Here is a 15,602-nt window from a genome sequence, read left to right as displayed (position 1 = left end):
TTACATGTAACAACTGTCTCAGGTTACCATCCATTACAATTAAAAGATCTATTGTCATTGTGTTACTAACCCCTTCAAAAGTATTGTTTCTAACTACATTTTCACACACTGAATCAAATAATGCTTTCGGTAATCATTTGTTTGGAGTTTGGATTTACAGTCTGAAAAACTGCATTTTAAAACTTGGAACATTAATGGTCTAAACTTTCCTACAATCATGAATCAACATTTTGCTCCCTGTATCATCTGAAATTGGTATCACGTTTTATAACATGCATTTCTATAAATGAAATCCACTATTATAATAAATTTTACAGTTGCATAAAAAAATGGAACTCTATCAGAACTGTTACATTTGCTTTTACATAAATCTTATTCAAAACTCTTACAAGTACATAACAATGTATTGAACAAGTAAAATTCTGACTATCAATGTAAGTAAGGAAAAAAACTCCAATCAATTTACGCAATTGATAATGAAAGAACTTTTGCAGAGATGAGATTACTTTATAAGCTTCCATTCTTTTAAGTGAACTTATAAATATACATTTAAATTATTTCACTTCATAAATAACACTGCAATAATGCTCTCTACTCGACAGTATCAATTCTGACTTATTTTACGAAATAATGCGTTACTATTGCCAAACCCTGTTCTTACATTTCTTCTTAAGAAGTTAAGACTTGTGGATTATCAATTTTCAGAAGAAATGCCGCAAATTTCTTTGGTTACTGATTCTGACTAACGACATTTTACAATTGCTACATTGCTTTATATTATTTTCTTCATGCGCAGATCATTTTAAGAATCGTAATAAATACAATGACAATGCTTTTTCTTTCCCTGATAGAAGACAAAATTAAAATTATGTATGAATTTTAAGAATCGTAATAAATACAATGACAATGCTTTTTCTTTCCCTGATAGAAGACAAAATTAAAATTATGTATGGATTCGCTTCAGTTGAAACAAAGAATAAAAAATACTCGGACTGAAATGCACCAGTTGCTATTTGCATCTGATTTAAGATCTGAACTACCTTTCTATAATTATGCCTAACCATCAACATGAAGGTTGTTATTCATCAATATGAAACAGAAAATAATATGGTGTAAATTCATTGACGTGGTTATAAAGGAGACATTCTGAAGAAATGCTGACACACAGAAGTAATTAACCTTACTTTACATGAGAAAATATATTATTTCGTTATACCGAAGAAATAATCAGCAACAGTGGATTCCATTTGCTTCAGAATTCCCAATGGAGTCCCTGGGTGACATTAAAATTGTTGATTTCGTACATAAACCTCACAATATGAATTATAAACCATAGTTCAATAACACCAAGAAGAATAATGTTACTTGCAATTTGTACTGAGAAGTAAAGAAGAAAACTTCACAACAAATTCCACACTTTGTGAAATGTATGCATCATAAAGTGTAATATTAATTATTCACGTATTAACATTATCTTTTGTCAAAAACGAGGATACACTCACAAATCTCTCCTCACACGCACAAAGTGGTTAACTTCATACATAAAAATGGAATGAGAATACAGTGAGTTATTAGTAAATTATATGATTATTATGCATTAACAATTTGTCCTCACAAATTATACATTTCACAAATGAAATCATAACTTAATATTTAAAGAATTATAAGTCCAAAAAATTAAATATAATTTCTATTTGTTGTATAGCACCACAAAATTCAATTTTTTAAACATGATCTTTATGTGCAAGTATGCAATTTTAGTATTACTAACAAATAACAAATACAAAGGACTGCAACTACAGACATTAAATATATTGTTTAATCCAATAATAAATCAATTTGAGTGTAATCACGCAAGGTTCTCTTTGTAACTGACAGAACTTTCATATCAATTTTTTTTGTGTAGAAACTTTTTTTTAAAGTGATTTTACTGGCAGTCACAGCACTTGTAAGATAAATAAACTTTCTCTGACTACTCTTGTAACTTTCTATACTTGGTGAGGTGATGCATCACACCGCTGTAAAAACAAAGATGGTATAAAAAGCAAATACAGTTCAGAATTACCTGGCAGCTGTGTTGTGGCAGAAGGAGCACTAATGGTTCGCTGGAGGCGGAGTTGTTGTGGAAACTGGCCTGCTGCCTGGTAGTTACCCGCTGTAGGCGAGGCTGGTGGGGGAAATGACTCTGGAGGGTAAGGGGACTGACGGGGACCTCCAGGTGTTCCAGGACTGGGCAGCGACCGCACGGGCGGCAATTGCTGCTGTGGTGCCTGCTGTCCACGTTGTGTTGTAAATTGCCGCCCACTACCTCCACCATAGCTGCCCTGTACATAGGCAACATAATTCTATTTCAGTTCATCATTAACTCGCAAGTATATGCTGACATAGGGATGTCAAGCGCAGGCATATTGTATCCTCTGACAAGGTCTACAGACCTTCTATTTGCAAAATCGCATACAGACATACGCTTAAAAGAGATTCTATGTCACTGTTAAACCTTGTTTAAAGGCTAGAAATGCCTGTGCTTGACATTCTGTGCTAAGGTATGTAAAGGCAAAATAAAAAAAAATATATATATATATTTTTTAAATTAAATACAACGTAACATATATCCCATTTATTCGCAAATAAGACCTTATTGCAAACAAGACACTCCTTCCATAATTTTTAGGAGTAAAAAGAAAAAAATATATATTTTTTGTTTTGTATATATATATATATATATATATATATATATACATATATATATATATAGGATGAAACAGTAAATTAAGCATTTCTTACATCTCCTGAATAGCTGCATGCTGACCAGTTAAATTAACTCACTTTTCCCTGTTCCTAAGCCATATTTCTAGCCAGTGACTCACGTCCTCCTCTTTGCTGCTGGTACATGTTATGGACTATAATTGTTTTATTATAATTAACTCTTTGCGATATATGTTCAAAAATTCTGTATGTTTATGAATTATTTTATGTTTCGATTTCCTACTAATTTTTTTTAGACATGTGCATATAGGACCAGTCTCAATTTTCTATGTACTGAAAAGCGGAAAAAAAAAGAGTCTCTTATATGCAAATAAATATAGTAATAGTTGAGAAAGTAAAGAAATAATTTTCTGCTGTCATAGAGACATGTTAATGAAATGTTTATACAATGTGTGATAATCAGTAAAAGTGGATACCATTGAAGAGAGGGGACAAGAAATTAATTCTTTTAAGTTAGCAATGCAAGAAGATACTTGAATCTATCAGACATTATCGGGAAAATAAAAAAAATAATAATCTTACAGACACAGCTTTAAATAGAAATAAGGAAAAATCAATCAATCTTCTTAATGTATCCAGCTGTTTTCTGACAACATAAAGTCCACTATAGTCCACTGTAGTCTATTCAGTTTTTGTTTTTCATGAGAAATGACGGGTATTTTGATCGGTGTTCATTATATGTCTGTTGTAAAATAAACAGAAATAAGGAAAAAGCAAGACACGTAAATGTTCAAATTTGTACATAATCGTTGGTCTGTTTCAATCACATTTTAATGATCAGTAGAGGCAATAAAACTCTAAAAATATTAATGGACAATATGTTCTATTAATTTGTTCTAATAAAAAGAGAGTGAAAATACTTCTCTTAGAGGTACTACAACATAATCTAAATATTTCGTCCTTTCTATGAACAAACATTAGACTCTCAAACCGTTGCCTGAATGCAAGAACTAGGTAACTTGATTTTTCATATTTTGTGACATTGCCTATTTACTTATTTATTGCACTAAGTAATATGACTCGTTTTCTTTTACCTATTTGTTATATTGAAAAATAGATGTCGCTGGTATCGTTCGATCAGTTACCTAGATCCTGGATTACATTTTGTGCGATTTTTGCTATGCTATAAAAGAGGTAACTAAAAAACGCAAATTTCGAGTTACCTAGTTCTTGCATTCAGGTGACGATATGGTGTGCCCTCATTAACCATGAGGTCAACACGATGCACGACCACTGCAGAAACGTCACGGGACAAGTACAACGCCAGGAACAAACACACATTGCCTGGTTGGGAGGTCCACGTGCTATCCACTGAGCCAAGATAGTGGACTTGAATGAAAAATCTGAATTCATAAAATAAGTTACATTCTAAAATATTTATTTACCGTAAGCTGAGCATTCAGCATTGGGTTCTGCTGCTGCTGGAGGCTAAGTCTTGACTGTGTTGACCAGTTGTTCGCTGCCTGAGAGGACTGGGTCAGGCTATTGGACAAAGCAGGGTATCCTTGCTGACCCTGGAATTCATCACATTATGAGTGACAAAAAATGGACTACATATTCTTGCAGAAAAATATTACTGTCACGAAAATAACTTTTAAAAACTTCATTACTATGCCACTTCCCAATAAAATTTTCCAAGCTCTTTGGCTAGTCAATTAATACACATTTTATTTTCATACTTTACAGGATTTGTATCTTCCAATAAGTATTGCTGGTGTGATGACGCACTGAGATTGCAAAATTGCTTAGGAAAATAATTTAATTTAATGCTAAGTTTTACCTGTGAGATGCGAGGAGAGAGCTGAGACTGCTGGAAAGGAGGAAGTCCTCCAGGAGGGTGAGGTGAGAGCCGGGCTTGAGCCCCTTGTTGATTATTTGAAAAGTTATTCAAGCCCGACCTATATGTCAAGAATAAATAATTACTATGGACAGAAAATGATGAAAAATCATGTTAATTATAATTTCTTATGTGCTAATTACATACATAAAAAATAAATACTAAATTTAATTTACTTTAAATAGAAATGCTAGGAATTACGAGAAAAAATCAGAAGACAATGGTAGAGGGAAAATTTTGGTTGATTGTTAATGAAGAATTAAATTTTTTTACTCGAGAGAACCCAAAGCGGAATTCATTACCTCTATAAAAAGCAATGATAAACATGAGAGGTGATTCTAAATGTGTGCGAGAAAACGGTGGTAAATTTGGTTGTTACTATGTCTCAGTCAACATTCCACTTTCAAATTAGTCACATTAACAGCTCTTACTGCCATTTAAAAAAATCTATTCCTATAAGTGAATGAAAGAAAATACATGGACCTAATAGCATGTATGAAAAGAGATCAATCTTCCTAACAAAACAATTTCCAGAGTGCACACTTCTCGATACTTTCTTGGAGTGTTCGCAAATTAAAGTTGCACAAAAGAGATCATTAGTTCATTACATTTGACGTATTCCTTTCTCCCCCAAGAAGAACAATTGTGAATGACAAAGTGTTTTAAATAGGTTCTGTATTGCAGTTTGACACTAAAATAAGTTTACAAAATTCGTATTTAATTAACATGAACTATGTTAGGTTCATTACTCTGTTGTCGATTTGCAAAAGGGGACATGTCCAAAATAACAAAGTGTTGGGAAATCGCAAAAAAACCGTAACAGACTTAAAAAAAGTAAAATGCTCATGGATCCTGAATGTATGTATCCATAGTGATATAATTAGAAAAAAATATATGAACATTTTAATTTGTTAACTTGGTTACAGTTTTTGCGATTTTCCAACACTTCGTTATTTTGGACATGTCCCTCTTTTGCAAATTGACGACAGCAGAACACTTAGGTTCTGGCAACTTGCACAACACAATTCACAATTAAATTTAAACAATAAATTTATTACAGAAGGAAGAATCAAGTATTTCAAAAGGAATGAAAGAAAATACATGACATTTTCCTTGACAGTTACAGTACAAATCATAAGAATACAAATTGTTGTTCTGGAAAGGACAATTTCAGAGATAATTCCAATGTATTTTAACTGAAAAACAGCTCTTTAAAAAGCACTCAACTAGCATGGATAACATAAAGAGAAAGTGGAAAGATGAAAGTAATTTTTACTCAAAAGTTTGTAAATATTTATCAGCATTATATAATTAAGTTAATCCACTCACCCAACGGGGGAAAATCCCTGTTGCGGTTGTTGCGCCACCTGCTGCTGCGTTTGAGGCTGTGGCTGACCAAGGGGAGAAGTGAGCTGAGAGTGGGGTGAATAGGGTTGGCGCTGGCCTGGTGAGATCTGTGCACCCCCACTGTTAATCATCTGACTTCCGTAGTTGGGAGACAACTGGGAGTCAGGAACACTGGACGAACGCTGTAAATAATAGCATTTCAAAATATTTTGTATGCTTGGACTGTGTGAAGAAATAGAATTTAACGAGGGCAGAGAAAAACCAAGTGGCTTATTAAAGCGGTATACTCGACTCTGAAGTGGAAAAAAGTAAATATAAATATCAAAATACAAAGCTTAAAAAACAATTATTTTACATCACTACTTTGGAAAGGACATTCAGACTGTGTGAGAGAGGAAATTGACGTTATCACTGAGGAGGCCAAGAAAGAGTTGGAAGATAATGATTATATCCCATCAAAAAATACTATACCATATTAACAGAGAATCATAATGTTTGAAAAAAAGAGACCAGGGAAGTTTGTGATACCACTGTAAGCAGGTTAAATTTTCTGAACACCTCATAGCTACAAACATATTTCTGGTTGAAGAATTTGACAACTAACATCTTAAGTTTCCTGATGAATTTCTTAATGAAATGGTAGAGATATACTCTTTATTAGAAAGTAATTGGAACTGAACTTGCAGTGTTGTATGAAAGAGAAGAGATGAAAGCAATTTCTGGTGCAGTTCCTTATTTTGTTAACACTTTAAGCACAATTGTGTAAAACATTTAATAAGAAAGTGAAACTTTTGAAATTATTAATCACAATGTCTATGTCTACTTCTAAGGCTGAAAGATGTTCTGTACTGAAGAGTATCAAAACTTTCTTTAGATACAGTATGAAGGAAGAACGACTAAGTGTCCAGGGAATGTTGTCATGTGAAAAAAGTTCTATGAATAACATAACTAATTCAACAAAAGGATTATAAACTTGTTAACTAAGAAGAAAAATCGTTGGTTGAACTTGTTTATTGCTCCCACTAGCTACTTCCAACTTCAACTAATGCCCAAGACAGCAAACTTGCAAGCCACCGACCACATACTACGTATATTAATAGTTTTTTTTTATGATCATAAGATATATGAGTATAATGAACATAACCAAATATTTTCGACAATAAATACGAAATACATTTTTAATATTGTAGTAAAATAATTCTGTCTCTACATGGGATTTTTTCATTTTGTATTATATTTATATACCTCATTCTGGTTTTTTGGGTGATGCAGAATTTTGGCACCATAACTTAATATAGCCACAAGCTACCACTGCTTGTGATTATGATGCATTTATACAAACATTCGTATGTTTTTTATGTTTTCTACTCATTCCGTGTGAATTGAACTTTCTTTATGAAAACAAATTGGTGAAGGCTTTACCCGAAAGTGTTAAGCTCTTACTTATCACAGTAATCATACACATGACTATTGGAGAGACAGAACAGTGTTTCTCAACTCTAATACAATGAAAGAAGGCCGACTTCGTACACTGTAATGCATTCCACTGAAATCAAGTTGTTGGAAACATTTTAGCTGATTTCATATAAAAAAGGGGAGAAAAGTGTACATATTATAATGTAATATGACGTAACTTTACTGTTTTAACTATCTATTACAAAAATAAATAGGCAAATAAACGAATAAATAAATATACAACTCCTGAGATTCCGAACAATTACGTGTGCTTATTTATAGCCTTCCCAATTTTAAAACCACGAGCTGCAAATGATCACATTACTTTCGCTATTCCATTATCTGTTAAATACAAAGAAATAAATGTATATTACTTGAAAATGCATAGTCAAATGTCTAAGGAAACTACTACTTTAATTAACACTAGATTCTAGACCTACTTCCTTGTTATCATGATTTGTTTGTAGTAAGTATCATACTGGTACATAGACTAATTCAACTCTTAATTTTGCAGCATTACTTTGTGTCTGAGGACAGGAATAATAATCTTACAATGAGCGAGATAATGTTATCTGTTACCACGAACTATAAAGTATTTCCCTGTTTTATTTTCCTTCCAAAATGTGGCCATGTTATGAATTTCACTTCTCTTAGAATTTATTATCCTCTGAATGACTTAAGCATTACATAGGATCATATTCACGATAATCAATGAAATACATTTACTCAACAAATAAATTGTCTGTGCTATTGTGTGAGCATACCTGTAAGGAAACGTTAGGTGCCACGCTGTTATTGAGCAGACTGTCTATGTTCTGAAGGCCAGATGACGACAGCTGTTCGGCTGCAGCTGCATTGGAAGGAATGAGCAACTGCTGCTGTTGTTGCTGTTGAAGCAGACGCTGCTTATGCTGCTGTTGAAGTAATTGGCGTTGCTTGAATATTAAAGACTGCTGCAAATTAACCAATATATATGGTACCATTATGTCCTCCTCTTGTAGTTGTTATCATTATTATTATTTTATTATTATTATTATTATTATTATTATTATTATTATTATTATTATTAGTAATAGAGTAATAGTATTTTTAAATTAGTATAAAAGTACTGTCAACAAGCCTGATCACTAAGGATAGCTTCTGTAATCGCTCACAATAATTTTAATAAAATGGTCTGATATGCCTGAGTGAAAATTACTTTCAAGTTTGTTAAATTACTTAATGAGAAGTATATTCTTCATAGTAATGTTTGTTTAAAGTTACGTTAGTAATTAATGACACTTCGTATAATTGCCTTTGAATTTCAATAATCCAGCAGATTATTTTCCATCAATCACAAGCAGTACTTGTCATAACAACCAGAAACCTCATATTGAAAAAATTAATATAATAATAATAATAATAATAATAATAATAATAATAATAATAAAAATAATAATAAAATACTAAAGCATTAATGTAAAAACTATCACTTAGCATAATACTCGTCTCCATTGTAATAGAAACAGTTTATAATTTTCAAGTTATGTACCCAGTTATTTTTTTATGCCTGTAATGATGACAATACAGCATTCCCATCAAACATCCCCACCATGTAAGTCCTGATTTTTAAAGTAATTTTAAAAAATAACAGTGAACAGTATTTGGTTAACAACAGTTGAACTATCACATATATACGAGTAGGTCATCAAGGCACATAGGGTTCAGGAAGTGAAAAACTTTATTATGATGATGATGATAATAATAATGATAATGATAATGATAATAATAATAATAATAATAATAATAATAATAATAATAATAAAATAATAACGATAATAATAATAATAAAAAGTAGTTAGTATTGTACTCTCGGTATGAATCCCAATGATCACTATATTAGTTTCTACCTCATGAGACACTAAACAGGAAGGGACATCATGTTGCTGACAGTAGAGACTCGATTGCCACATAATTGTGGCGCGAGTTCAAATTGAGTTAAGGGCGTTGCAGTTTTCACCAGAATATTTAAAGTATACATATGAGGGCGTATTTGAAATATTTACGATTTACACTTTTACACTCGCAATAACAGTGGCAATGATACAGCACAAGAAAGCAACTATGTATGTTGCCTGGCACAACATTGTCCTGCCAAACAACAGAACAACACATAGCACTCGGTTGGTATTTATTGCCAGTTTGCTGCTAGCAGACGATTTTTGCATTATGAACTCCAGTGAAAAGTTACATTCTCACTCAATGTGAAAACACTGTACAAGTTACCCCTCCAGCCCGCACTCACCCCTTGGCTATAGAACTACTTCCTGTTTCATCACTTTAAAACATGGAAACTAGTATAGACAGAAAACACAATGTCTCAGAGCATTCTCAAAATCACAGCAAAAGGAAAAATATCTGAATTTGTACCCTTCTAGTCCTTGTTCAATCACCAATGCTGTTACTATAGTCTGAAGAAGGAATATTGGCAGATAATACATAGTAGGCTACAATATTTTCACATATAGAAGGAACATTGGCAGATTGTATAAAATACAATTTTTACGTATATATAACATAACCCTCAACAACATACTTGAAACATAACCATAAATGACAAGCTGGGTTCTCACTGCATTCAAAAGCGAATTAATTGCTTACAGACATTCATTCCTTGGTAATATTTTTGATTACCATATTGTCAGTGTGCTGTATAGCATTCTTCATATTACATTCCCTTTCAATATTAGTTAATATGCTGTGATTAGCTGAAGAGTATTTTTCAAAACTAACAATTCAGACTGAAATTACTTCCATGCCTAGTTGCGACATTTTCCCCAAAACAACTAATATGTGAAACAAATTAGTAAAAAAAAAATTTTCAGCTGTAACTAGGGTTGCCAACTCTCCCGTATTTCCCAGGCTCTTCCATATTTTCCCCTAACTTTTAACATTCTCCTGGCTCCCATATTTTCCTTCTCTTCGACCATTTTTTTTTTTTAAATAATAACATATACATAAAAAATGTTACATTAAAATACCCTGAAAGAGCAAAGCTCGTGTTCGGGGACAGTTCCGTTACATAGATATACATACTTTGTAGACAAAATACTTAATAAAAAAGCTCACATAAAGATGATAATAAATTTAGTAAATAATAATACTAGTAATAACTGAGTGAAAAAAGAGACGATGTTGAGATTGATGGATTAATATTAAATTATTATTAGTAGTATAATTAGTGCAGGTCATGTTGATATAGTAACCAAGATAAAATAGAAAAATACACTTAGGATAGAAATAATTTTGTTTTACAATACATGGCACATAATATATATATAGGGAAGTCTGTCATATAAATTTTTTAATTCTGGATCTGAAAATTTCATTGCTTAAAGTAGTCAATTCTGGATGAAATTGTATTATCGAATTATATAGACGTGGACCATAATTTGTACTGCGTAGTAAAGCAGCAGATGTGAAATATTTAGGTTCAACTAATTTAAGAATTTCAGTTCGTCTTGTATTATGAGCATGTGGCTGAGCTACAAATTTCATTCTATTTTTATGATAGAATTTCATTAAAGAGTATTTATAAATTTGGTCAATTCTAAAAACATTCAATTTGGAATGGATCAAATTTGTTGGATAATCCAGTCGCCTTTTCAAACAAAGTTTGATTATACGTTTTTGCAACATAATTAGAGGAAAAAGAGCAGTTTTTGTAATGCCTTCCCATCTAGTTATACCATATTGGATAACAGATTCAACTATAGCCAAATAAACCAAACGTAATACATGAGTAGGCCCCCCTTAATTTTGCATAAGGTAAAAATTATTATTATAAACATTTAATTTTGTCGTGAATGATGATTTTTTATACGATGAATTTTGTTGTTGAAGAAATTCGTTAAAATGTGCAGAAGGTAATGCTTCCCAGAAATGGGTTTTAGTGTTCACCTATTTAAAATCAAACAATATTAATATTATAAATTTGGAAAAACTGCCTAGTTCTAAGCACACTAAGTAGTAATGCTCATATAAAGAGGGTGTTTTATCTCCTGAACAATAATTGGACAGAGGTTCAAAACAGGAACACAACATTTCTATTTAAATCAGAACTGCAAATTGCAGTCGACTTCAACTATTACGCAAGGCAAAATCTGTCTCAAAATACTCTTAATTTAACCCTAGCTGTCGAAGCATAGAATAAAATCGTGTTTTAGTAACTGAACCGAATAATTTGCCAATTTTCCATATGAAATTTTGTCGATTCCTTAGTCTCCCGTATTTCTTTGAAAAAAGTTGGCAACCCTAGTTGTAACACTATGCAATGGAAAAATGATAATGTTACATGAAGAAACTACATCGAAATAACAATGCAGACATATTTTTATATGTAAACAGTGATCATTTTAATGTGTACATATTTTCAGTTATGCTATATATTTGCAAAGACATAAATGGTGTCTCGGAAGCAATCCATCACAGGAACGGAAGTCCATAAAGAGAAGTATAATATCAGTGGAGGTTACACGAAGAGAAAGAGCTTCCTCTGTCAATAATTCTTCTTTCTACAAGTTACTAGTTTGCTCAGTTTACACATGACCACGGCCGTAACTGAGAGTTGGTATACTACATGTGATCATACCTGCAAGTTGGTGTAGTGTATGTGATACTATCTGCGAGTTGGTACACTATTTGTAATCGTACCTGCGAGTTGGTATACTGCATGTTGCCAGCAGGTCGTACCCCAAGTTGACCTGGAGTTTGGATGTTTAACCGAGGCCTCTGTTGATAAAGAGGAGGTGGAGGGAAACCTCCCGATTGCGGCATTGTTGTTGACGTGTACGCTGGAGGTGTTCCTGGTAAGGAAATTGTTGGGGACGACAAACCTTTCACTACAGTTTGTTCACACTGCATCAAAGATTTCTGAATTTCACTGATGGCCTTCTTTGCATTTAAGTCATGGAAACCACTGGCACTACTAGGTGAAGTGTCGATAGCATCTAAAATGTTCAAAATTGTTGCATTGTCTGAAATCAATAACCAATCATCATAAATTTCTATATCAAGAAAAATACAATTAACAACAGCTACATAATAACAAGTGCAATCTTTAGAATTCCATGAAACACATATCGGTACTTCAGCAGTGTTACATTAACAACAAAACTTCAATTCTTATGTGTTTATGCATTAAACAAAATAGTATATAATTTCAAAGTGTTGTGTTTTGAATTAGTCTTGAGCTCTATGCAAAATACTGGAATTAATACGATGTATTTCATACTGTATACATCTCAATTCTGTTGTTCAGTACTTCTTAGACAATCTAACTCCGACTCTTAATCTGTTACACTTATTCAGTGTTACTTAAGAGAACAGAAGTCAGTTGACAAATTGGAAACATTACTAATTGTAAAACTGAAATATGTAATTGTTTTACAGAGTAACATAATGACATGTTCCCTCCAAGATGTTCATAATCTGAGTGAACTTTTCCATTTGTACTGTTAGTTTAGCAATACATATTCCCCCCTTTTGTACTGCTAGAATTCGCCTCCTTTTGTCTCCTTATCAATTTTCCTGAATTAGTTTCTGTGGAATACGTAAAATGAATACAGTACATAAATTGAAGTAGGCCATGTTTTGTTTCGTTTAATGTTTGAAGTTATTGAATTATTATGAGTTGAGTAAGAGTTGAAGAAAATAACATTACTGTTTATTATTTTCAGTTGTGATATTGAAAGTTGAAGAGATCATATTGACTCCTGAACAGTCAATGGAGCTAGTGCTGCTCTGTTGGGACAATCACAGGACAACAAAAGAAACTGCAGACAAGTTTCATCGTCATCATCCTGACATTCCAAAAGTAGCCAAATTATTGCATACATTTAAAACAACTTTCAGTGTACTCGACAAGAAACAAATTGGTCGTCCCAAATCTGCTGCTGACGGACAGCATTCAACAGACGTGATTGAGAAGATGACACCCAGCCCTAAAAGGTCAGTGTGCTATGTGGGCTCGAGAAAGTGGTATCAGTAGAGAATCTTATGCAAATCTGGCTTTTAGGTAGTAGCTCCCTGTAAAACAGGTTTGAATAATTTCAAAGAAAAATTGTTCCGGGGCTAGGTATCGATCCCAGGACCCTTCACTTAATGCACTAATGCTCTCCTGACTGAGCTACCCCAGGAACTATACATGAGGAAAAATTGTTCTGGGGCCAGGTATCGATCCGGGACCCTTCCCTTAGTGTACGAATGCTCTCCCGACTGAGCTATCCCAGGAACTATACACGAAGGAAAAATTGTTCCAGGGCCAGGTATTGATCCCGGGACCCTTCGCTTAGCACACGAATGCTCTCCCGACTGAGCTACCCGAGGAACTATACTACCTGAAAGTGAGATTTGCATAATATATTCGTTACTGGAGGTACATTAACAGAAAGCCACAATTTAAGTCACACGCTATTTGTGTGCACTCAAATTTGGGTTCTGGCATCTTGTCAGCCCATTTGAGTTGTGTGGATATAAGGGAAAAAAATTGTGACGGTGTCGTGTATAGTTCCTGGGGTAGCTCAGTTGGCAGAGCATTCGTGCGCTAAGCGAAGGGTCCCGGGATCGATACCCGGCCCCGGAACAATTTTTCCTTGAAATTAGTAGAGAATCTGTTTGCGGAATATTGAAATCTGCACGTTTTGACCTCTACAAATTACAGCATTTACACACAATGCAAGAAGAAGTTCCACTCATGAGACGAACATATTGCAACTATCACACAATGTTTGTGTATTGACCAATCCTTCCTTCAGCACATTATGTTTAGCGATGAATGCTGAATGCTTATTCCAGGCCTGACAAACTCGTATAGTAAACAGAGCAGTCGGTATATGAGTACCAGTGCTACAGCAACTGTAGTGGAGAAGCTAAGTGCTCTGAGAGCGGCTGTTTCCCAGGCCTGGCTTATTCTTTTTGGATGGGCATGCTCATACACAAAATCCATGATACTGGCCCCAAGAAGGATGAGTGAAGCTAACAACCCTGGTGCTGCAAAAGTTATGGTTTAGTGTGGAATATTAGGTGATATGGTTGTGGGATCATATTTATTTGATGGAAATGTAAACCAACACACATATGGAAAATTGCTGAACAGCACAATACTCGAGTTCCTGTATGATTTGCCACTGACCAAACAGATAAGAATGTGGTTTCAACAAGATGGGGCCACAGCACATTATGCTCTAACAGTTTGCCAGAAACTAAATGAGACGGACGAGGTGGACCTCAGTCATGGCCTCCACAGTCACCAGACCTCATATCCCTTGATTTCTTTCTATGGGGATTTGTGAAACAGCACGTTTTTCAGACAGAGCCTACATCTAGATGACTTGAAACAAAGGATCACCATATTATCCAACACAGCCCATCTGCAACACTTTTAATTGCGACAGAAGAATGTCAGGATCGAGTGAGGCACTGTCTTTAAATAAATGAGCACATTTTGGACATTTGCGGTAGTGAACATACTGTATACAACTATATTTCCAATTAGAGTAACGTTTCCCATTTGTCAACTGACTTCTGTGTCACACGGTATGTGTATATGTGTATATATACATATATATATATATATATATATATATATATATATGTCCAATGATGCTTTTAACACAATGTACAGCAACACCTAAAATCAGCGACAGCCTCAAGAGTTAAAAAAATGCCCTATGTTACCAAAGAGCTAGTAGAGAAGATCTGTAGCAGTTGCACTAATTTTAGTGATTGAATAGAGTAGGAATGAGAGGAGAGAGTAAACCTTATATTAGCAATGCTGCTGCTACTTCGAGCAAATAATTAAAGAACTACTTTTAGAGTACAAAGACTTGTCAGAAAGAGTATTATTTCATGAAGCAGTGGAGTGGAGAGAGGAAGACTAATCAATTTTTAATTTAAAAATTACAATTTATTTATGCTAAAGAAGCAAGGAGTTGCTGCCCAGAACGTTAAAAGATTAATCTTTGTATCTATCTATCTGTCAATAACATAAGATAAACACGATACATAAAGGATTTCAAACCAGACATGACTAATCCACATGAAACAGTTTCAGAGACATTCAAGCTATAGATTCAACTGTGAATGGTTAAATGCATAAGGTGCCAAACTTAATCTTAAATTGCAGCCTTCAGCAATTAAGAAAACAGACATTCATGTT

At 33.6% G+C, this 15,602-nt stretch overlaps 1 protein-coding gene across 12 annotated transcripts in view; it reads right to left on the bottom strand.

Moving 5' to 3' along the window:
* LOC138706386 (nuclear receptor coactivator 2-like) overlaps nt 1–15,602 on the bottom strand; it is a 613,007-nt gene that overhangs the window by 28,402 nt on the left and 569,003 nt on the right. For 11 of the 12 annotated variants that reach the window (XM_069835613.1, XM_069835614.1, XM_069835610.1 and 8 more), the window contains 6 exons: nt 12,098–12,420; nt 8,170–8,358; nt 5,933–6,132; nt 4,547–4,664; nt 4,152–4,280; nt 2,066–2,324 (listed from right to left, as the gene is read on the bottom strand). In XM_069835613.1, coding sequence (XP_069691714.1) covers nt 2,066–2,324; nt 4,152–4,280; nt 4,547–4,664; nt 5,933–6,132; nt 8,170–8,358; nt 12,098–12,420 — 1,218 coding nt within the window. The remainder of the gene's footprint in view (nt 1–2,065; nt 2,325–4,151; nt 4,281–4,546; nt 4,665–5,932; nt 6,133–8,169; nt 8,359–12,097; nt 12,421–15,602) is intronic. The other variant, XM_069835608.1, reaches the window with a different exon arrangement.

Source organism: Periplaneta americana, chromosome 9 (assembly GCF_040183065.1).
Source record: "Periplaneta americana isolate PAMFEO1 chromosome 9, P.americana_PAMFEO1_priV1, whole genome shotgun sequence".
NCBI classification, from domain to species: Eukaryota; Metazoa; Arthropoda; class Insecta; order Blattodea; family Blattidae; genus Periplaneta; species Periplaneta americana.
Note: the sequence above shows the minus strand (reverse complement) of the source record. Positions and strands in the feature narration are given on the sequence as shown.